Raw genomic sequence first — 23,793 nt, 5'->3', positions numbered from 1 at the left:
TTGGTGATGGACAGGGAAGCCTGGCGTGCTGCAGTCCATGGGGTTGCAAAGAGTCAGACATGACTGAGCAATTGAACTGACTAACTGAAAGGCAGGGGAGATTGAGTGAGTTTTTTTTTCCACTAGAGGGAGGTGTTGAACTTAAAATATTTTAAACTGGAGTTTGTTTTTGAACTGACATTTAACATCAAAGTAAACCACACTGTGCTGTTAGAAAATAAACTTCCTTTCTTTCCACATCTTCCAGAAACATAGCCCCGAAAGTGTAATTCTTTATATGCACTTATATAAACAATATTTCTTGAACTCCAAAATAAGGTTTCAAGTCTGAAGGATTCAAATAGTTAGAACATATCAGAGTTAAAGTACTCCTCCTTCCTAACCTATGAAATAAAATAACATAGATATAGTTACAACCTTAGTCCAGTACATGGTTATCTCTCTAAATCCCCAAAGTCAGCACAGTTCGACAATCAAAAACAGTGCTCACTGGTTACTTTATGTAATACCTATCACAGTTATAAAACGTGAAGATTCAGCAATTATACTTCTAGGCATTTACACAGGTGAATCACTTGTATGACAGCCCGAAGACACAGGCAAGGATGTTGGTGAATCATTCATTTTAAAGTGAAGTAAAAAATTTTGAAGGAAATAAAATATAGATCAATAAGGAATTTGTTAAACGTATTAGGAAAACAGAAACGTAACAGAAAAGCTCGCAAGCACTACAAGAATAACGCAAGAATTAAAAGATGGACACTGAGTATTACTGAGGCATATTTAAGTAATTATATGTTTATATACCCTTAGATGAGGGGTAGGACTGGAGTGGGCAGAGTAACAGGGCAGACCTCTACTTTCTGTTTTAAAGTTCCCTTATATTGGAGGCATTTTTACAATGAGAACAATGTATTTTATTTCTATAAATTGACTATTAAGATATGTTTGACCATTGATATAAGATATTGATATATTGCGGAGAAGGCAATAGCACCCCACTCCAGTACTCTTGCTTGGAAAATCCCATGGACGGAGGAGCCTGTTAGGCTGCAATCCATGGGGTCGCTGGGAGTCGGACACGACTGAGCGACTTCACTTTCACTTTTCACTTTCATGCATTGGAGAAGGAAATGGCAACCCACTCCAGTGTTCTTGCCTGGAGAATCCCAGGGACGGGGGGAGCCTGGTGGGCTGCCGTCTATGGGGTCGCACAGAGTCGGACACGACTGAAGTGACTTAGCATAGCATAGCACTGATATATTGATATATGTTTGACTTACATTGATATATGTTTGACTATTGATAAGATATAATTGACTATTAAGGAATGTTTGGAAATAACAGGCAGTACCAGCGCCAGACTCACTTTCTACATCATTTGCTTACACAGGGCACCAGTGGACGGTTTCCCAGGAAACTACAAAGAAAAACTCCTTGCTACCTTAGATCATTTAAGACAAAATTCCGAAATACTTCCTTTCCATGCAACAAACTCCAAGTTGTCCCTGGATCACAGCTGCACTTACCCGGTCATGCTGACATGCTGTATACCCCATCCCTAACTGCTGTCTTAGCACACATCCCACTGACAAATGCCCAATCTGATCCCACACCTAGTCTGATATCTTCCTTTACCACCACCCCCAACTCTTCCTCTTCCGCCTTCAGTCTGTGGTATTATTTTCAATGAACATTTCCCACGCTCCTCTGCCATCACAAGCTCTCACCTCACTTGATCACTAGATATATAAATCAAATTTAGCCAGTGAATGAGGAAAGGGTCACTTTATTCCCTGGCTTAGTTACAGAATTTTGGAAATAAAATAAATATGAAAACATACATTCATCTTCTAAATGCTTTTAATTCTACTGATGAGTTATACATTGAAGTAAACTATAAAAATGACAAAGGAAAGAACGTGGCAATTTACCACCGCATGTCTCACACTGCCTACAGTAGTAAAGCTCATGGCTAATAAGCATCCTCAAAGTTTTCACTGCTACTGCAGAAACAAACACATAAATAATTTAAATAAATAGAAGCAAAACATAAAATAACATTTTCCCAAGATCAAATATTACGTCATTCTAAAATTACTATGGCTTTGCTTTGTTTTGAAATTTCAAAGAATGCCAAGAGAAGCATGGAATTTTTATGTTTATCAAAAGAGGACATGAATTTTAAAAAATGAAAAACGCTTTTTTAAAATGAGATAACTCCATTAAGAATCCCCTTTAATATTCCAGAGAAGTACACCTCTATTTATCACTTCAATACTGGGTAAGAAAGGAGACATGGCATAAAATTAAGATTTTTCTTTTATACAAGCCTGAATTCTAAAGCCCAGATGAGAGAAATATTGTACCAGCTTTGTCTGTTTAAGATGGGGCTTCATTGAGGTTTTTTTTAAACTTATTTTAAAAACTGAATTCCCTTGGAGAGTTACACAAAAGAACACTATGTGATACTAACACCTAATTATAGGATGAAACCTAAACCCATCAACAGCCAATAGAGAGAGGAGAGAATTTTCATCTAGCCCTCAATCAAGTTGTTTAAAAAAAAAAAAGGCTTTTTTAAAATCTAAAAGATTTCTAAGCTTGCTTTATAAAAGGAAAAGCAGTTTTCTTTTGTTAAAATAAAAAGGCCAAGGAATTAAGAGACAGAGTTCTGAACATTTCAGTTATGGAATACAAAAAAATCTATCTCACAGGTGGTAGTAACCTAAGGAATATATTCCTATTCTTACCACACATGATAATTAAAGATTGACAAAGAATTCCAAATTCCCTTAATACTTCATAATATAAAGTCTGATTGAACCATATATATTTCATGTGAGATTTAGAGGATTGATCAGGAAACTGTATTAAAATCATATCATCTACACATTTAAATACAGGTCTCTGCAATATATTTTATAAATTTGGGGCTTCCGACTGGTAGTAGTGGAAATTTCTGAGTATTCAAAAATAAAGAGGTTATTTTCATTTACTTATGTGTACTAGTTTGTTTTAGGTAACCATGAAGACAATTATCAATAACAGCTCAAATGCCCTCTGCTCTGTGATAACTTTCCCCCAAACTCCCAGGAAATTCATTTCTCTTTTATGACCCTATAGCATTTTCTTTAAAATTGTATTATATTACAATATTTTCTCCTCTCTTTATATGCCTCTCCATGTTGAAAGATCCTTTAGGAAAGAAATCATATTTTAATCAATTTTATATCCTCAGGACCCACAGCAGGAAGTCAGCAAGTACTTAGGGAATGAATAAAGGAACAAGTGACTGACTGAATGAGAGGACTAACTAACTACAAAATTATAAGCAGACTCTAAAAATACCAAGAGGTCTAAAGAGTAACTATCTTTACAGCTTTCACAGAGGGAGTGACTGGGAAGAAAAGCATTGCCCAAGGAACAAAGGTTTGGGAAATATGTGATACCGTTGGTATTCTCAACACTTACATATGCAACAAATTCAGTACTTCCACTGTTTACTGCCAGATTTCACTCTTAAAGAAATAGGTGCCTCCTATTCTGTACAGGTTTGGGGCCACCTGCGTCTTATAAAACTTTTCCTAACACAAAAAGCAACTGTAAAATTTATTTTAGGTGAACATTTTTCATTCTGTAAAGAACACATACCTTTGACATCTATATAAAGACTACATTTCAATGTCATTTTGTGTAGAAAAACTGTCTTATCACAAATTAATAGAAGAAATAATGGAAATTTATTTGAAATTTTAAATTGGTTGATTAGTGAATGAACAGTTTTAATTTCTCCTAACTCTCCTTCAAAGTAATTTACAGAATGTCCTAAAGATATGCAATATACACAGAAGTAAGAATCTGGAGACTCATAATCTTTTCCCACACTAATTGCTCAGTCTATGATATGACTAAATCACAAATTGCAGTCTGCTCATCTATAATGGAAATTATTAGATAAAACCAGTGATTTTCAAATTGCACTGTGTGTTGGCAGGGAAAGGGTTAAAAGAACATGATTAAGAATTTGCACTTCTTAAATAGAGTTCAAAAGAGAGTATTACTATACTATATGATTTGTAAGCATCTTTTAATATCCAAAATCTAACTATTCTATTTCTTTATGTTATTAAAGACTGCTAATAGTCTCCCATTTTAAACTGGAAAACCAAATACCAAGTGTATATATATGTCCTTTAAAAATCAAATAATTTATGCAATGGAAGTCACCTGACTCTAATTCTAATAGTATCTTTTTGAACCAGTTGCCCATATTGTCACGTAACTACAAATAAAACATGGCTTTCTACGAATTATTTTCTCCTTGAGTAGGCGAGTCAATTATCTCACTAATGTAAATTTTAATATCATAAGCATTAAAAAGACATATTGAAGGATCTGAATTATTATTTTTAAATACCTGGACTATAAATTGTAACTCTCTTCTCTCTGCTTCCCATTGTTCTGCTTGTAATCTAAGCTCCTCCAATGCTGTCTCTCTGATATGAGACTCCATCTCATTCTTCTCCTCCTGATGTTTTTCCAACGCTTCCTTTACATGAATAAAATCTTGCTTTACTAGTTGATCAATAAAAGTTACCTTTCTTCCTTCATCAGCAATTTAAACATACAAAGGGCTTTCCTTACCCATAGACTGTTAAAACTCACTACAATTTATGTTAGAAGAATTAATAGAATGATTATATTTTGACAATCAGAATAATATCTGAATAAGAAGCTATGATTACCCATTTAATTCAAGCAACATTTCATATATGTAATCCATATAATGATAGATACAGGTAGATATAGATACAGATATTGATAGATACAGGTAGATATAGATACAGTATTGATAGATACAGATAGATATAAATACAGATGTTAAATATAGATATTTAAACCAATCTTTCCAAAAAACTTAGCTGCAGGGGACTGAACAAAATGCATCCTGATAAAAAGACAAAAACAAAGTAGACTGTCGGGCATATATGTAATCTATATGTAAATCTGTATGTAAAGGAGATAATATGGAAAGCTCTAATTTCCTATGAATATCAAATATTTGAAAAATGAAATAAAACATTTTTAGGTCTGGACTATTAACTAATTTCTTGTTCTACAGATAAGCAGTATTTGCAAGATGTTTTCTTGAGTGATTTTCTTAGTTGCGCTACATTTACAGGATCTAATTTGGTTCAAAACATTAGAAGTATAAAATGCAGGTTTCCTGAGAAGCCCAAGTTTCTAAACTGTAGGGTTTAAAACTCAATCTGCATTAACACAAGGAGAAAGATTCTGTGGTTTACGTGAGAGAGAGGGAAAACCTCCCCTGTCCTTATAAACTATAGCATGGATCTGCAAAGTAAAGACTGCCCTCCCAACACTACTGGAAAGCCAACAGGGAGAGCCTTGAGACCTTTTCCCCTTAGAGGAAAACAGTGACTCCTCTTTATTCCCAAAGGTCTCCATGCAGATTAGTTCAAAGCCAATCGTGTAAAATCAAAGTTCTCCTACCAAACAGATGCTCAAGATCACATCAAGATCCATAAGAGATCTGAGATGCAAGCTGACTGACTATAAGGAATGCTGCCACCATTTCTCTCTTTTCCCCGTAATTCTAAGACATTTTACGTGGGGCAGTTTATATAGAGCAGCCCAGGAACTGGTAGTTCCAGTTGTCACTAAACTCCCCTCATTCAAAAACTAATGCAACCCTTGTCTATGTCTGGCACCGTTCCAGAGTCTAAGAATATTACAGTAAATAGAAGAGACAACTGTGACTGTTAGCAAGCAGGAAATCAAAAGGAGACATGCTGACAATGGAAGGGAACCATTGTGCTAAAACTTTTACATTTGGCAAATGCATTTGTAAAATTATTTTTAGTGAAGATTTATTTCCAGTATTCTGAAAGTCATTTACACCCTTGGTAAATGGAAAGCATTTTTACCACATATTTTTTTTTTTTTAATTTAAATTGGTACTTGAAAAAAAATGGCAAACACAAACAATTCAAAATCTTTTAGGTGAGTGGCAACTTCAACTTTAAACCATGCTTTTACTTTAGAAACTAAAAAAGAACAAAAAAATGGGAGGATAAATAGCTCACAATAATTTCAGTAAAAGGCCATATATTTCACCTACCATGCCATATACAATGTACTCTACATATATAATGAAGTTTATATCAGATATATACAAATTTTTCTGTGTTTATTGTATATTCAGGTCAAAATCTAGGACCCACATTTCTAAAATTCCAACTTTTCATGCTGCTAGACCAAAAGGATTGTGGGTTCTTATCTTCTTACAATATTCCCACATAAGTGGGTTTTTTTAAAATTTTGATCAGAGAACTCAAACTGTTTTTCACAAAAGAAACAGTATATATACTCACATATTGCTAAAGCATATTACAAAACAGACCTGCAAATATGACCCTAAAAAAAAAGAAGAAAGGGAGAGAGGAAAGGAGTTGGGAGGAGTAAAGAGGAAATCAGATTTGCTTGCTTTCTGGCATTTTCCTTTCCAAAGATAACTTCAAATAATGTATAATACATATAAGTTGTATCCGACTCTTGCAACCCCATGGACTGTAGCCTGCCAGGCTCCTCTGTCAATGGGATTCTCCAAGCAAGAATACTGGAGTAGGTTGCCATTTCCTTCTCCAGGGGATCTTCCTGACCCAGGAATCAAACCCAGGTCTCCTGCATTGCAGACAGATTCTTTACTGACTGAATTACAAGGGAAGCCCATAATACATATCTGCTGCTGCTGCTAAGTCGCTTCAGTCGTGTCTGACTCTGTGCGATCCCACAGACGGCAGCCCACCAGGCTCCCCCGTCCCTGGGATTCTCCAGGCAAGAACACTGGAGTGGGTTGCCATTTCCTTCTCCAATGCATGAAAGTGAAAAGTGAAAGTGAAGTCGCTCAGTTGTGTCCGACTCTTATCGACCCCATGGTCTGAAGCTTACCAGGCTCCTCCGTCCATGGATTTTCCAGGCAAGAGTACTGGAGTGGGGTGCCATTGCCTTCTCCAATAATACATATCAATGAATATTAAATACAGAAGAATTTCTTCATGAAATATTTACCTGTAGAGTTTTCTCTAGTCTGCTTTTTTCTTTCGTAAGTAAATCATATTCCTGATGGCAATTTTGAATTATATTGTCCCTTTCTTCCAAATCATGTTCAAATCTTCTGCACTCTTCTTTCCATTTCTGCTGGGAAATCTGGAATGCTTTCTCGATCTCATTTGCCTTTCCCTGAAGTTCTACATTCTGAGCTATTAAAAATATAAAAGAATAACAGGTATATTTACAACCACAAATTAAAACATAGGAGCTCAAAAACCTAGGCACTAGAGCTGATTTCATTTACAATGTCATCTTAAAACAAAACATTTAACCACTTCATACCAGTCTACATTGAAAAGTTCCTGTCCCAGAACCTATTTTATATATTCTCAATCTCTTCTTCCCCTCCAGACAGAGGCGATTTTGCCATGAACTGGTTATGACATATTCCTAGAGCACATCCAAGTTTAGGTGCACCAGCTGCAACTCAAATGTTTTTTCTCCTATTCAAGAAAATAAATGTTTTTTTTTTTTTTTTTTAAAGACAGTTAAAAAAAAAAACTGGATACTCTTTTTTTTTCTTAGTTTTTTTTTTTCTTTTTTTTTTTTTTAATTTTATCTTATTTTTAAACTTTACAATATTGTATTGGTTTTGCCATATATCAAAATGAATCCGCCACAGGTATACATGTGTTCCCCATCCTGAACCCTCCTCCCTCTCCCTCCCCGTACCATCCCTCTGGGTCGTCCCAGTGCACCAGCCCCAAGCATCCAGTATCGTGCATTGAACCTGGACTGGCAACTCGTTTCATATATGATATTATACGTATTTCAATGCCATTCTCCCAAATCATCCCACCCTCTCCCTCTCCCACAGAGTCCAAAAGACTGTTCTATACATCAGTGTCTCTTTTGCTGTCTCATATATAGGGTTATTGTTACCATCTTTCTAAATTCCATATATATGCATTAGTATACTGTATTGGTGTTTTTCTTTCTGGCTTACTTCACTCTGTATAATAGGCTCCAGTTTCATCCACCTCATTAGAACTGATTCAAATGTCTTCTTTTTAATGGCTGAGTAATACTCCATTGTGTATATGTACCACAGCTTTCTTATCCATTCATCTGCTGATGGGCATCTAGGTTGCTTCCATGTCCTGGCTATTATAAACAGTGCTGTGATGAACATTGGGGTACACGTGTCTCTTTCCCTTCTGGTTTCCTCAGTGTGTATGCCCAGCAGTGGGATTGCTGGATCAGTAGGCAGTTCTATTTCCAGTTTTTTAAGGAATCTCCACACTGTTCTCCATAGTGGCTGTACTAGTTTGCATTCCCACCAACAGTGAAAGAGGGTTCCCTTTTCTCCACACCCTCTTTTTTAAAAGCCTTGATAGATTACAAATTTTGATTTTTGACTTGGCAAACAATACTTGTGGCGTATCTCATACTTAAGACCATCACAAAATTGAGGTTGTGAACCTTAAAACTAGAACTCTTTGCTCCCCTAAAGTTAGGCTCAACCTCCCATCCTAGTATTAACTCAACAATAACTATCACTTCCGAACTCACTATGGCTGCTGTTCTGTTTCAGCATCTAGAAAAGAAGTAATGAAAGGCTTCCAGGTCTGTCTTCACCACCTACCACCTGATTAAACCTCTCTGACTCTCTAACACTCAGTGGGAATAAAGTGCCTCCTAGTTACACTGCTGTAAAGATAACACGGGAGTACCAGTGATGGACAGGGAAGCCTGGCGTGCTGCAGTCCATGGGGTCGCAAAGAGTGGGACACAACTGAGCAACTGAACTATACTTGTTAAACAAACCAAAAAAAAAAAACACTATTTGTAGTATTATTTCTAATTATATTTGTGTTTTAAATGGATCAAGTATTCAAAGGGTTCAAAATACAAAAGTTATTTAAAAGATACAAAAAGTCTCCCTCCCATTCAGTTACAAGTATTGTATCATTTAGCATCCTGTATTGCAAGTAAATTTAAGGCCATTTTGATTCCTGTTCCTTTGCAAATGGCTTATTTTTCTTTCCTTTTCTTTTCTCTCTGAAAGCTTTAGAATCTTTACTTTGTCTCTATTTTCTGGAATTTCATAATGCTGTGCCTTCACGTGTCTTGCCTGGAGAATCCCAGGGACAGAGGAGCCTGGTGGGCTGCCGTCTATGGGGTCACACAGAGTCGGACACGACTGACGCGACTTAGCAGTAGCAGTAGCAGCATGACTTCACGTGGGTCTATTTTCTTCCACTGTGGTAAATATTCAGTGGGCCCTTTCAATCTGGTAATTCATATCTTTCAGTTCTGAGGTGTTTTCTTTTTAAGTAATTTCATTGATCATTTATCCCTTTCTGCTTTCTCTCTTATCTCTTTCAAGATCATCCACTATTTAGACTGGTCCTCAAAGTTTCTTGCCTTTTCTCTTTCATCTTTCTACCTTTGTCTCTAATTTGGGGAAATTTTTCCCACCTTCATCTTCCAGTGCTTTTGTTGCCATTTTTCATTTCTGACTTCATATTTTTAATTTCTAAGAGGCTTTTATTTTCTTTATATCCCCCAGTTCGTATACCTTGGACAGACCATATTCTTTTTCAGCTGTGAGGGTATTAATAATGCTTATTTGTTAAATCTGCTCCTGGCAGAGTTTTTGATTCTTCCAGATTAATGCTTTTCACTCCGTTTTAGAGGATTTCCCCAAGTATCTGCTAATTCTTGGTTATCTGTTCCCAATTAAGCATAACTATAAGGGTGGCACATCTTTTATATACTCACATAACTATTGCCCAGATTCTGAGCTTGAGGACAGAAGCTGATAACCGTGGTCTGATAAATGTGGGAAGGAAACTCCCTACCTCACTATCATTAGGTTTTTCTCTTAGCTTGGTCAGATGACCCATGGAAGGGTCTTCCAAGTTCCCACACGGAGTGTAGTAATCTCAAGGCTCACTTTTGGGAAAGTCAATAGAAAAAAGAATCTAGAAGCAATAGACCCTCAGTATTCAGTAGTAGTATGTTATCTTCCTGGTTTTGCCAGTCTGGAAACCCTGTATTTCATCTTCTCCAGATATTAAGCCCCCAATCTACACTAGGAAGTGGGAGCAATCCCAGAACAGCAGGCTCTTGGGAAGGGCATCTAAGAACATATGTGGTTCTAGAGCAAACAGCTATTAACTAACCTCCTTTATTTTACTGGGGCTTAGGATTCTGACATCTTAAGTCTGCTAAGTCAGTTATCCTTCGTCCACTTGTTTTTCAACTTCCAATATTTTCTCTCTTGTCTTGTCTCCTCTCTCAATCATTATGAGTTTATCTCTTTTAAAATCCCATAAATTCATTAGGTTTTTTCCTACTCTACCCTTAATATTTTATCACAAAAATTTTGAAAAATAAGGTTTAGAGTAACAGAGTATTGTACAATGAACACCTATGAACTTCAGACTAGATTCTATGCTTAACATTTTGCCATATGTATATTCTTTACACATTCATCCATACATCTATCCATGCATGCATTCATTTTCTCCATCCATCAAACCATCATAGTTCTTATACATTTCAAAACAAGGTGCAAATAAAAGTAAATTTCAATCCTGAATAACTGAGCATTCATATCAATAATTAGAATTAAAATATATAATTCAATTATTTTGCAGGTAAAATTTACATATAGTGAAATTGATTAATCTTTAGTGTACCATTCAAAGAGATTTGATAAGTGCATGCACTAATGTAGCCCAAACCCTTATCAAAATAAAGAACATTTCCTTCAATCTGAAAATTTCCCCCTACCTTTTTCGAGTCAGTCCCCCCCACCAACCCATCCTAAAGGTAACCATTGTTCTGATTTTTTTCAACAACAAATAGTTTTTTCTGTCCTAGAATTTTATATAATGGAATCATACAAGAAGTCATCTTCTGTGTAAAATTTCACTCAGCATAATATTCTTGAGGTTCATTCATGTTATTGAATGTATCAAGAGTTAGTTCATTTTTATTGCTGAGCAGTATTTTATCCAATGAATATACAAAAATGTTTTCTTCTTTTGTTAATGGACATTTAAGGTTTTTCTCCAATTTGGGGCTGTCATAAATAGAGCTGCTATGAAATTCTTATACAAGTCTTTTGTGGACAAATGTTTCTCAGAGAAAATACCAAAGAGTGAAACTTCTGGGTCATTGGAGAAAATAATATGCTTATTTTAAAAGAAATTGCCAAGTTTTTTTCTAAAGTAGTTGTACCATTTCACTTTCTCACTAACCAAATATAAGAAAGAGTTCCAGTTGCTCTATATCTGAACATATTTGGTATTGACAGTCATTTCTGAAGCCATCTGATGTCTATGCAGTGACAGTCAGTGTGATTTTAATATGCATTTCCCTGATGACAAGTGAGGGGAAGCATTTTTCATGTGACTACTAGAATTCTATCTTCCTCTGCGAAATGTCTGTTGAAATCACCTGACCGTGGGCAAGTAACTTTCCATCTTTCCTGGACTTCAATTTCTTCATAATTAAATAGAAGTCATTAACTTGTATATCTGGTGCCTTTCAAGTCTTATAATCCTAACTGTCAGACAGTAGTGTAGTAATTAAATGTCAAAGGTAATCAAAATTATCTTTGACCAATGGCCAGACCAAGACTAAGGATAGTAAGCTTTATAATACTATAACTTTGACATTTGTTGAGTCCATGCAATTAACAAAGCACTTTTGTTTTCTCATTTCATTTTTAAAACAGTTTAGTTTCAAGTATCAGTATGTGGCAGGATCGGGACCTAAATCTAAATCTTATGAATTCATGTTGTGTTCTCTTCATTAAAATTAACTGAGTATAAGAATGTTCAGGGAAACACTATTCTTAATAACCAAAAACTAAACACTACCCACTACCACTGTCAACAAAAATGGATGAATATAAGTGTGGTATGTTCTCACTATATAGTATTAAACATCAATATTAAGTTCATATGACAATAGGATGAACTCATGAACACAGTGTCGAGGGAAAGCAGCCAGACACAAAAGAGTACATACTCTATGATTCCTTTCCTATAAAGTACAAAAAGGAGGCAAAATAAATTAATGTCCTGCTATTAAAAATCAGGATAGCAGTCATCTATGTGGAAGACTTTGATAATTTTCCATTCCATGACCCAGGTGCTGGTTATAAGTCATACACATAGCTAGGCACATTTCTTTACATATATTATACTCTGTGGTTCCTATACCTGGCTAATCAACAAATCAGCTGCAATGCTTCTTGAACATATAGATTCTCTGAGGCTAGAGATTCTGTTTCAGATTATATGGGACAGGAAGCCCATAATTCTTTTTTAAATCTCTATTTGATTCTACTGATTATTCATGGAACAAGTGCTCTACAAAGCGAGTAACAGAATTTTGAACCTCTTTCTACAAATATACAAAAACGTTAATGTCAAGTAAATGAATGTTCACATAATTGCCAGAAAGCATACACACAACAGCAAAGTCTGTCTATCCAAAGCCAGTCATACCTCTGCTCTTATACGAAATCCATACACAACAGGGAGCAATGATATACAATGACATTACAACCCTAAACATGGAAAGAAACAGAAGTAGTTTACCACAGAGTTTTTCTTGTATCCTGTGTGCCTCAGCTAGCCTTTCTTCAGCAGCCCGTCTTCCGAGTCCAGCTTCCTTTCTAGCAACAGCCAGGTCATACTCCAGACTTTGTCGCAATGCCTCTCCTTTTTCAACCTCGGATCGCAGCTTGGCAATCTGGCTCTCATAGCTTGCCAGCTAAAAGCAGATTTCTGGTATCATGAACCAATGTTAAAACATGTCTCCAAGATTATGAGACCATGTACTCAAACACTTAAATTAACACAGAAATTTGTTTCTGTAATATTTATAAGACAAGAATTTATACATTGTTACTTCCTAAAAGACTGGAAAAGAAGCACTAACCTGACTATCAAATAACACTGATTAATTTTCTTATTCTAGAGAATCCACTAAAGAACAAAAATTAAAATGAAAAAAATTCTTATATGAACTTCTTATCCAAAATAAAGAGAAGTTAAAAGGTTTTAATCAGAAATAGTCATATGTAAAAAAGGCATGACATATAGTAAGCATTTAAAAATTCATTCTCTCCTTCCTTTCTAATCCATAATTGAAACCAAGAAGCTAAATATTTTATAAATATTTACTCGATAAATATTGATAAATATCATCTATATTATTTCTCTTGATTATGATATTACTGATAGAGCATAAAGTAATAAAAGTACCAATTCTGCAGGTGTTTTAATAAACAAATATCTAATTTATCTACTATTTGCAAGAGTTTGAACCAGATGATTTATAAAGTCCCTTCCCACTCTTAAATTCTGTGATCTAAACAAAGATTCATTAAATGATAATAAATACTTGCTATATCTCAAGTACAGTGAAAGTATAAAAACAAACATTATAGAGCTCTTGATCACAAGTAATGAAATACTATAGAAAAGCATAAGGGATTAGTTTTACAAAAGAGGTAAAAATATTATGATAGTTCAAAGAAAATCAAAATTACTTATTGCTGGAGGGAGAGAAAGAGATGGCGGATGAGAGAGAACACTATTATAAAGGAAAGCACAGAGCTACTACATCAGGCTAGAAATAATGGTTCAATTACTAAGAAAGAAGAAAAGACAAAAAGAATTTCTAAAGGGCAACATCAGAAATTACCGTTAAGTAGCTGTGTAGCTGTTAATATGTAGAACACAGAAGGAGTTATACTCTTTCTAGCATATAAAAAATAATTTTCATTTAAAAAATGTTATAAAAGTAACTTCAGCACACTTACACTCACAAAATAAGAATCTACAATTATCTTTTAATATAGTAAGTTAATGAAAAAAATAAAACCTTAATTACACATTCAAGGTAACTCCATTAATTTCAGAATCACTCCATCCCTCAGGAATAAAGCTGTTAACCTCTGGGCATCCCAGTTATGCCAGTCATTTACCTGTTTGCGCTCAGACCCACTCCACCCCCTATCCTTCTCCACACTGCTCTGTATTCCAGGAACTACACGTGCCATGATGACCTGACCATGGCTTCTCAAGAGTCTGAGTCAATAAGAGGCACTGTGCTGTACCTGAGGACAGGAAAGGAGAAGCCAGGGTATTTGTCCCTCTCTCAATCTACCCTGAGTAGCATCTCTTCCTTGTGCTTGCAAATACTTCTAGATAGGCCCTCCATCCATGGCCCTAATTTTTTCAACCTTAGGAGTGGAAGTGGCTTCCTAATGTTACTACCCTCTGGGTCACCTTAACATCCCCCATTTGTCTCTACCTCTTCTGGTATTTGTGTAATCAATTCCACTTGGACATCAAGTAGTATTACTCTTAATATCAGAAATAGTTTCGAGATGGGTTCTCTGTTCTGTAAGCTTGGGTTGTTTTTTTTTTTAATTTTTAAATTCTACCTATAAATGATATTGAGCTTCCCAGGTGGCTCTAGTGGTAAAGAATATGCCTGCTGATGCAGGAGACTCAGGAGATGCAGGCTCAATCCTCGGGGTGGGAAGATCCCCTGGAGAAGGAAATGGCAACCCACTCCAGTATTCTTGCCTAGAGAATCTCATGGACAGAGGAGCCTGGCAGGATACAGTCCATAGGGTTACAAAGAGTCAGACACAACTGAAGCGACCTAGCATGCACGCATAAATGATATCATTCAGTATTTGCCTTTCTCTGTCTGACTTATTTCACTCACCGTAATGCCCCCAAGGTCCATCTATGTTGTCACAAATGGCAAGAGGCACTCTTTTTATGGCTGAGTAATATTCCATTAAATATATGTATTGTGTGTGTGTATATACAAACATTTTCTTTATCCATTCAGCTATTGATGGACACTTAAAGATATTTTATGCCAATCACCCAGTGTATTAGTATTAGTGTTAGGAGCACCTGATAAGGCAAATATCTGGCCTTAGTTTTTAGATGCTGCCTTGCTTTATAATGGACACATTTAGAAATCATATGGCTAAAAAAATATTAAATATTAAATTAATATATATGTAAAATATATATGTAAAATCATCTAAACATCTAAAAATCATCTAAACAAATAATTGAAACAATAAGAATGTATAGTAATTGGAGCTGAACCAATCATAACTACCTATTTTGAGAAAGTTCCCTTTCTTCCATAAGATAATTTCCTATCTCTTTAACGTGAACACATAATTCAAAATATTTTGATCATATGAAAGGCAGTAAATGTATGTTCTGCTAAGAGAAATGTGATAACTATATATGTATGTGAAAGAACATATTTAATGGATGAATGATTATCACAATACTAATATTCTCAAGTAAAATGTATGTTTGGTTTTAAAAAATATGTTTTGGAGATTATGAATAATTAGCACCCATTTAACAAATACAACTTGATATTCAGTATGTAATAATACAACATAAATAAAAGCAATTATTACTTCGATTATTTAAAATTATCTCAACTGCCATTAAAAATACAAATAAAACAGTTACATACTGATCACTTGTCATTTTAATCATAAACCATCATTCCTTAGATAAGCTGAAAAAAAATATTTATTCAACACACAATTACTGAGGACCTACTATGTGCCAATAAGCAACTCAGGAGGTACACAAAAAAAGCATGGTCACTGCATTCAGCTCTCAGGAAGCTTAAGGACTAAAGAAGATTAGGTAAGTGTGAAATAAATGTTCTAGCTCTAAAATATCTGTAACAACATATTATGGAAGAGCAGAGAAAAGAGTAATTATTTTCACCTTTAAAAAGCTTTAAAAGGTGTCCCAACAGAACAGCATTGGAATTTAACAAAAACAGAAGGAAAATACACAGTTTACGTTTGACTGTCAATACATTACAACCAGTATTACTGTTCACAGGCACTTCACAAGTTCTATTTCACCTAATTATCTCAACAACCCTGAGGACCAGTGTTTCACAAGGAGAAACCAATGATGTACAAGATAAATAACTTGCTGAAGGCCACATACCTTGTAAATGGAAGGACCAAGAATGAGTCCAGGTCTCTGTAATTCGATATTTTTTTCACTACATCAGGCTACCTAAGCTGAGCTTTAAGAATGAGTAAGATTTAAATAGACAAAAAGAAGAAAACAGAGAAAAAAGACAACAGACAGAAGAGACATACACATATAATTCATGAATTATCCTAGAGTAAAAAGTAACTACTGTCTTTGGAATATATGCATATACATGTGAAATACATATATTTATATACACACATGCTAATAAAAGATATAATGATATAATTAAAAAAGAAACTACGATAATTCATGAATTACACTATGATTAAAAGGTCCATACTCAAATTTAAGAGGCTGTTCCGTGACTGAGACCATAAGGAACCTACATTAAGATTTCCAAAACGTCTGATTTACAAATATCCCTTAGTCACCAAACATATACATCAATTAACACTTTCGATCAAATGTGTTGATCGTTAATTAAAATAAAGTTAAGACAACATACAAATAAATAAAAAAGTTCATTAAATTTCTACTTTAACACTCAAACAATTTCATTATATTTAAAAAATCATGTTATATTAATTTCCTTTTTAAGCACGAGAATGTTATAGTGATAAATGTTGAAACAAGGAGTTTCTAATATGTGAAATGAATCTAAAATAATCAAACCCTACGTTTAACATTATATAAGAAGAAAATAAATTCTACCTCTGCATTGTGCTTAGTTGTTATTTCTAATTTTTCTTTCTTAGCCCGATGGAGTTTCTTTCTGAGATCAGCAGTAATATCCAAGTCTGTTTCACTTTTAACCATTTGTTTTATATCAGATGAGGCATTCTTCAACCTATCAAAAGAAAATATAATTCTTATTAAGTAAATTTCAGGCACTTCTGGTATATCTGATAATTTACTTCTCAAAAAACAGGGGACATGCTATGGTCCTTGCCCGAAAGAAATGTTCCAGTAAAAGACTGACTGCAAAAGCTAAGACAGAAATGCAAAGCAGTATGTAAACAAATCACTGTCCACTGGGAAACCACCACACTGTTCAAGATCGTTTATTCAAGGTTATCTCATCCTACCACAAGCTGACAAGTTTTGGAGACGACTGAGTTCTTTCCTTACTACTCTTTTAAATAACATGTTTAAATTATGCAAATAAAACACATACTACAAAAAGTATAAAAGAATACAGATTTATGCTTTAAAATGAAAGACTAAAGCACTCTCTTTTCCCAAAATTAAAATTTTAACCAAAATAACAGCAAAGAGAATTTAGAGATATAAACGCAAAAGGAGAATGAAAATAGGAGATGAGATAGTAGCTATAAAATATTGGAAGTTGGAATGCAGGTGGATAAGTGGTGACTGACTGACATAAGCAACCTGAATTCAAAGCCAAAGAAGACAACTGGATTTACACCAAAGTCACCAAAAAGCTCACTTCATTGGCAACATCCTTTAAAATGGGGGTAAAACTAGAGCAGAAAACAGAAGAATTGGTTGAAAGTCTGCCAAAGAAATAATGAGCTCCTCAGATCCTCTACCCTATACACCACACACTGGGTATTGATTTCTTCCCCACTCTGGCAGAACACTAGGGGTTCAGTCCCTGGAGAGGATAAAACAGAACATCTCGGGATATCAGATACAAATGTGGTAAGTGTTCCACACCAAAAACAAGACATTCAAGTAAAAAGATATATAATAAATTAACATCCTTAATCTTCTAATATTTATTGTCTACCAGAACACTGGCAACCAAAACAGTGACTGAAGGATCTTCCCTGGAGAATCTAACCAGCAGGCAAAAAAGACCTAAAGAGGATAATGCTAGAAGTTTTCCAGCCAAACAGCTTAATCAGATCAGCTGACAGAGAATACCTCGCACACAGAGCTTCCTATCATCTTTTTAGGCCTTTGCTTCTAAATATGAACAGACAGCCAAGGATCACCAGAAACTAAGCAGCATTTAACAAGAAAGACAGAGACCACAAGGGGCAGGGAAGAAGTCAAAGATTATTCCAGGGAAATATAACTTTAAACAGAGAGAAAGGGAAAACCCCTAACATTAAAATGCTCAGAAAAATAGGAAGAGATAAAAAACCCATAAAACAAAAACTAGATGCAATTTTAAATGAAATATTCATCGAACAAAAAAAGAGAGCTCTTGGAAATCAAAACACAAGGTAAGAAATGAAAAACGAACTAAATGAAAGAAAAACATCCAAGATGCCTGAAAAAATCCCAAGCAAAAATAATTGCCACTTCAGAATCCTACGCTCAATAAGTACCGTTCAAAGCCAAGAGTATGAGAAAGACTACTGCAGTTCTGTAAGACATCAAACCATTTACCTACAATAAATTTTCTCAAGGGGATACTGGAGACCTGCTTCACCAAAATAAAACCCACACTGAAAAAAAGACATGGAATTCCAGCAGTAGGGTATTCAAGACAAGAAAACAGCAAAGGGATGTCTAAGACAGGACTCTTGAGAGTCCCTTGGACGGCAAGGACATCAAACCAGTCAATCCTAAAGGAAATCAACCCTGAATACTCACTGGAAGGACTGATGCTAAAGCTGAAGCTCCAATACTTTAGCCACCCAATGCGAAGAGGCAACTCACTGGAAAAGACCCTAATGCTGGGAAAGATTGAGGGCAAAAGGAGAAGGGAGCAGCAGAGGATAAGATGGTTGGATAGCACCACTGGCTCAATGGACATGAATCTGAGCAAACTCTGGGAGATTGTGAAGGACAGGGAAGCCTGGCGTGCTGCAGTTAATGGGGTAACAAAGAGTTGGACACGACTTAGCAACTGAGCAAGAAGACAGAAGAATGGAAGGAGGCGCCCAGTGAGAACTGTGGGATAATGTCCCAACTGAACTGGCCAGCACCTCCAGGAGTGATTTCTTTAAGAACACGAAAACAGAAAATAACAGAATATATCAACTACGTGAATAATATATTGAGAGATTTCTAAAACTTGGCAGGAGAATGAAGTTGAATTCATAAATATGTGGCAATTAAGTCAAATAAACAATAAATGAGAAAACTACTAAATTCAAGGAAAACAAGATGTATAAGAGAGAAAAATTGCCACAAAACACTACTACATGGCTCAACTGGAAAATTTTCATAATTAAATAATAAACATTGAATAACTAATCTAGCCAAGATTATATATCACTAAATGAAGCGAGAATAAAAAAGAGAGGCAAACGTGAAAACTAAATTATGAACTTCTATAGCAGAAAGTCAGTAGATAATGGCTAAACCTGAAAAATCAAATAGCAATATAAAATTTTTATTGAAGAAATATGGATTTTAAAAAAGCATCTCAGAAAGTTGAAAATGATTATTTATAGGGATAAAGAAAGTTATTTGTCTCAAGGTAGTAAGTACTGCTATTTTTTCTAACAGCAGTAAGAAAGCCTTATAGAACAATTAATCTTTTAACAATGTTCATATGCAATTTTAATCACAGATCACAGATCTATCACAGAAGTATCACAGATCACAGCCTTGTCAAGGCGAAGGAGCTTGTGTAACTCAATGAAGCCATGAGCCATGCCATGCAGGTCTACCAAAAACAGATTGGTCACAGTGAAGAGTTCGGAAAAAATGTGGTCCACTAGAGGAGGAAATGGCAACCCACTTAAGTATTCTTGCCACAAGAACTGCATGAAAAGTATAAAAAGGTAAAAAAATATGTCACTAGAAGATGAGCCACCCAGGTCAGAAGGTGTACATTATATTACTGGGAAAGAACAGAGGACAATTACTAACAGCTCCAGAGAAAATGAAATAGCTGGGCCAAAGCAGAAATAAGGTTCAGTTGTGTGTCTGGTGGTGAAAGTAAAGTCCGTTGCTGTAAAGAACAATATTGCATAGGCACCTGGAGGGTTAGGTCCTTGAATAAAGGTAAGTTAGACATGATCAAACAGGAGATGGCAAGAGTGAACATTGACCTCTTAGGAATCCATGAACTGAAATGGACAGGAATGAGTGAATTTAATTCAGATGACCATTATATCTACCACTGTGGACAACAAAAGGCAGAAGAACTAGAGATCAAATTGCCAACATCCACCAGATCATAGAAAAAGCAAATGAATTCCAAAAAATATCTACTTTTGCTTCACTAACTACACTAAAGCCTTTGACTGTACGAACCACAAAAAAATGGAAAATTCTTAAAGAGATGAAAATACCAGACTGTTTTACTTGCCTCCTGAGAAATATGTATGCAGGACAAGAAGCAACAGTCAGAACTGGACATGAAACAACAGACTGGTTCAAACTTGGGAAAGGATTACATCAAGGCTGTATATTGTCATCCTGCTTATTTAACTTAAATGCAGAGTACATCACGTGAAACGCCAGGCTAGATGACTCAAGCTGGAATCAAGATTGATGAGAGAAATACTAACAACCTCAGATATGCAAGTGACACCACTCTAATGGCAGAAAGTGAAGAGGAACTAAAGAGCCTCTTGATGAAGGTAAAAGAGTAGAATGAAAAAGCTGGCTTAAAACTCAACATTCAAAAAATGAAGATCATAGCATCCGGTCCCATCATTTCATAGCAAAGGTCCGTCTAGTCAAGGCTATGGTTTTTCCAGCGGTCATGTATGGATGTGAGAGTTGGACTGTGAAGAAAGCTGAGCGCCAAAGAATTGATGCTTTTGAACTGCGGTGTTGGAGAAGACTCGAGAGTCCCTTGGACCGCAAAGAGATCCAACCAGTCCATCCTAAAGGAGATCAGTCCTGGGTGTTCATTGGAAGGACTGATGTTGAAGCTGAAACTCCAATCCTTTGGCCACCTGATGCAAAGAGCTGACTCATTTGAAAAGACCCTGATGCTGGGAAGATTGAAGGCAAATGTAGAAGCGGGCAGCAGAGGATAAGATGGTTAGATAGCATCACCGACTCAATAGACATGAATTTGACCAAACTCTGGGAGAGAGCAGAGGACAGAGGAGCCTGGCATGCTGCAGTCCACGGGGTTACAAAGAGCTGGACATGACTTAGCGACTGAACAAGAAAAACAAAAATGGAATTTTAGTTTTTTAATATAAGACTAAAATAATAAAGAATCAATGAAACCAAAATTTGGCTCTTTAAGAAGGTCAATAAACTTAATAAACTTTTAGTTAGCTAGACAAAGAAAAAAAGAGAAGAAACTCAAAGTATTAAAACAAAGAATGAAAGAGTGAATGGCACTACCAACCTAGAAGGATTATAATGAGTAACATGAACAACTTTATGATAACAAACTAGACAATTTAAATCAAATGGACAAATTCCTAAAAAGATAGTAATTACTAAAACTAAGTCAAAAAGAAATGTAAATCAGAACAGACTTTTAGCATTAAATTAATATATTTCAAATCTAACCATAAGCCAAGTCTAGATTGCTTCACGAGTAAACGCTACCAAACTTTAAAGAAGAAATAACACCAATCCTCACACTAGAAGTGGGCTAAACGTTTCTCAAAATCATTCTGAGTCTGAGACAGACATCACGAGAGAGAAAGGGTAATAGACCAATATCTTTCATGAAGAGAAATACAAAAAATCCTCAACAAAACATTAGCAAACCAAATCCAGCAACATCATAAAAGAATTAAATTACAACATGACTAACTGGCATTTATCCCCAAAGTAGAAAATTCATATAATGTCTGAAACTCAATTGATGTAAAATACCATTTTACTAAAACAAAAGACAAAAACTACATATCTCAATAGATGTACAAAATCCAGCACCCATTTATGATAAAAAAAAAAAAAACTCTCAACAAATTGGGAATACCAGGAAATTTTATCAATCTGTGAAAGGGCCTGAACGAAAAACTGCCAAAAAGTAGCATCAAATTTAATGGTAAAAGTTTAAAAACTGAAAGTTTCTCCTAAGTCTGGGAACAAAACTAAGATGTCTAGTATTTTTATTCAAGACATGTTGGAGCTTATAGACAATGCAACCAGGAAAGAAAAAGAAAAAAAAAACAAGGCACAAATACTGAAAGGGAAGAGGTAAAACTGTATGTAATTACAAAGGACATGATCCTTCAAGATTATCCTAAGAAATTCATTAAGAAGCAAAAAGACTAGAACAAAGAACAATTTCAGCAAGGTCAAAGAATATAATATTAATAGACAAAAACCAATCACATTTCTAAACACTAGCAATAAATAATCCAAAAAGAAATTTAAAACATAATTCCACTTACACTAGCATCAAAAAACAGATTTAGGATTAAATTTAACAAAAGATGTGTAAGACTTCTACAGTGAAAAGTACAAATTATTGCTGAAATAAATGGAAGACCTAAATAAATGAAGTCTTTCCACATTACATTCATATATTTGAAGACGAGTACTTTAAGGTGGTCACTTTCTCCAAACTGAATATGGATTCAACATATTCCCTACCAAAATCCCAGCAGCTTTTATTTTTTGTAGAAACTGACAAGCTGCAAGCAACTATACTCTGAGTGCATGTCAAGTCGCTTTAGTCATGTCCGACTCTTTTCAACGCTATGGACTGTAGCCCACCAGGCTCCTTTGTCTATGGGATTCTCCAGGCAAGAATACTGGAGTGGGCAGCCATTTCCTTTTCCAGAGGATCTTCCCAACCCAGGGATTGAACCTGTATCTCTTTTATGTCTCCTGCATTGGCAGGCATGTTCTTTACCACTAGTGCCACATGGGAAGCCCCACAACTATACTCTAGTAAAAAATTAATTCAAAAAATAAAAATATATAAAAATGGTTTTCTGAGCAAAAACTCCATATTTTTTATGAAACCTTTTATCTATACATTTTAAAAACTGTGTTATCATTCTAATACATGGATAATTTGTCTTTAAAAATATAGCACCACAGCTTTCAGAACAAGGCCCATACAGAGTAAGCCTGATGGTGTGAAGCACAATGTGTACACAAGCCTATGAGATGATCTCTGTGGGAGCCATTTACAATTGCTTTCTTAAATATGACAACTATTTTAACTATTGTGATTATTCTGTAAGCATTAGGTTTTCAGACTTACTAAGCCAAAACCAAATGAACATGGAATCTTCTTTACACTTAAAAAAAAAAAAGAAAGAAATTGACAAGCTGACCCAAAAATTTATATGGAAAAGCAAAGGACTCAGAAAATCAAAATAATCTTTAGCAAAAACAAATGGGAGGACTTGCACCTTCTAAATCAAAAAACCATAAAACTACAGTAATCAAAACCGTGTAGAATTGACTGAAGAACAGACAGGTAGATCAGTATACCAGAATTGAGACTATAAAATAAACTCATATATTTACATGTAGTCAATTAATTTTCAACAAAGCTGCCAAGGCAATTCAATGGGGAAAAGAGAATCTTATCAACAGATGGTACTTCAGTTCAGTTCAGTTCAGTCTCTCAGTAGTGTCCGACTCTGCGACCCCATGGACTGCAGCACACCAGCCTTCCCTGTCCATCACCAACTCCCGGAATTTACTCAAACTCATGTCCATTGAGTAGGTGATGCCATCCAACCATCTCATTCTCTGTCATCCCCTTCTCCTCCCGCCTTCAATCTTTCCCAGCAGCTGGGTCTTTTCAAATGAGTCAGCTCTTCACATCAGGTGGCCAAAGTATTGGAGTTTCAGCTTCAGCATCAGTTCT

The 23,793-nt window shown here is 35.4% G+C and overlaps 1 protein-coding gene across 9 annotated transcripts in view; it reads right to left on the bottom strand.

Moving 5' to 3' along the window:
* CCDC171 (coiled-coil domain containing 171) overlaps window positions 1-23,793 on the bottom strand; it is a 344,777-nt gene that overhangs the window by 305,721 nt on the left and 15,263 nt on the right. For 8 of the 9 annotated variants that reach the window (XM_010857037.1, XM_010857035.1, XM_010857032.1 and 5 more), the window contains exons 3-6: window positions 16,830-16,965; window positions 12,699-12,873; window positions 7,096-7,286; window positions 4,421-4,552 (exon numbers count right to left, since the gene is read on the bottom strand). In XM_010857037.1, the coding sequence (XP_010855339.1) occupies window positions 4,421-4,552; window positions 7,096-7,286; window positions 12,699-12,873; window positions 16,830-16,965 (634 nt within the window). The remainder of the gene's footprint in view (window positions 1-4,420; window positions 4,553-7,095; window positions 7,287-12,698; window positions 12,874-16,829; window positions 16,966-23,793) is intronic. The other variant, XM_010857040.1, reaches the window with a different exon arrangement.

Source organism: Bison bison, unplaced genomic scaffold, assembly GCF_000754665.1.
Source record: "Bison bison bison isolate TAMUID 2011002044 unplaced genomic scaffold, Bison_UMD1.0 scf7180017864376, whole genome shotgun sequence".
NCBI lineage: Eukaryota > Metazoa > Chordata > Mammalia > Artiodactyla > Bovidae > Bison > Bison bison.
Note: the sequence above shows the minus strand (reverse complement) of the source record. Positions and strands in the feature narration are given on the sequence as shown.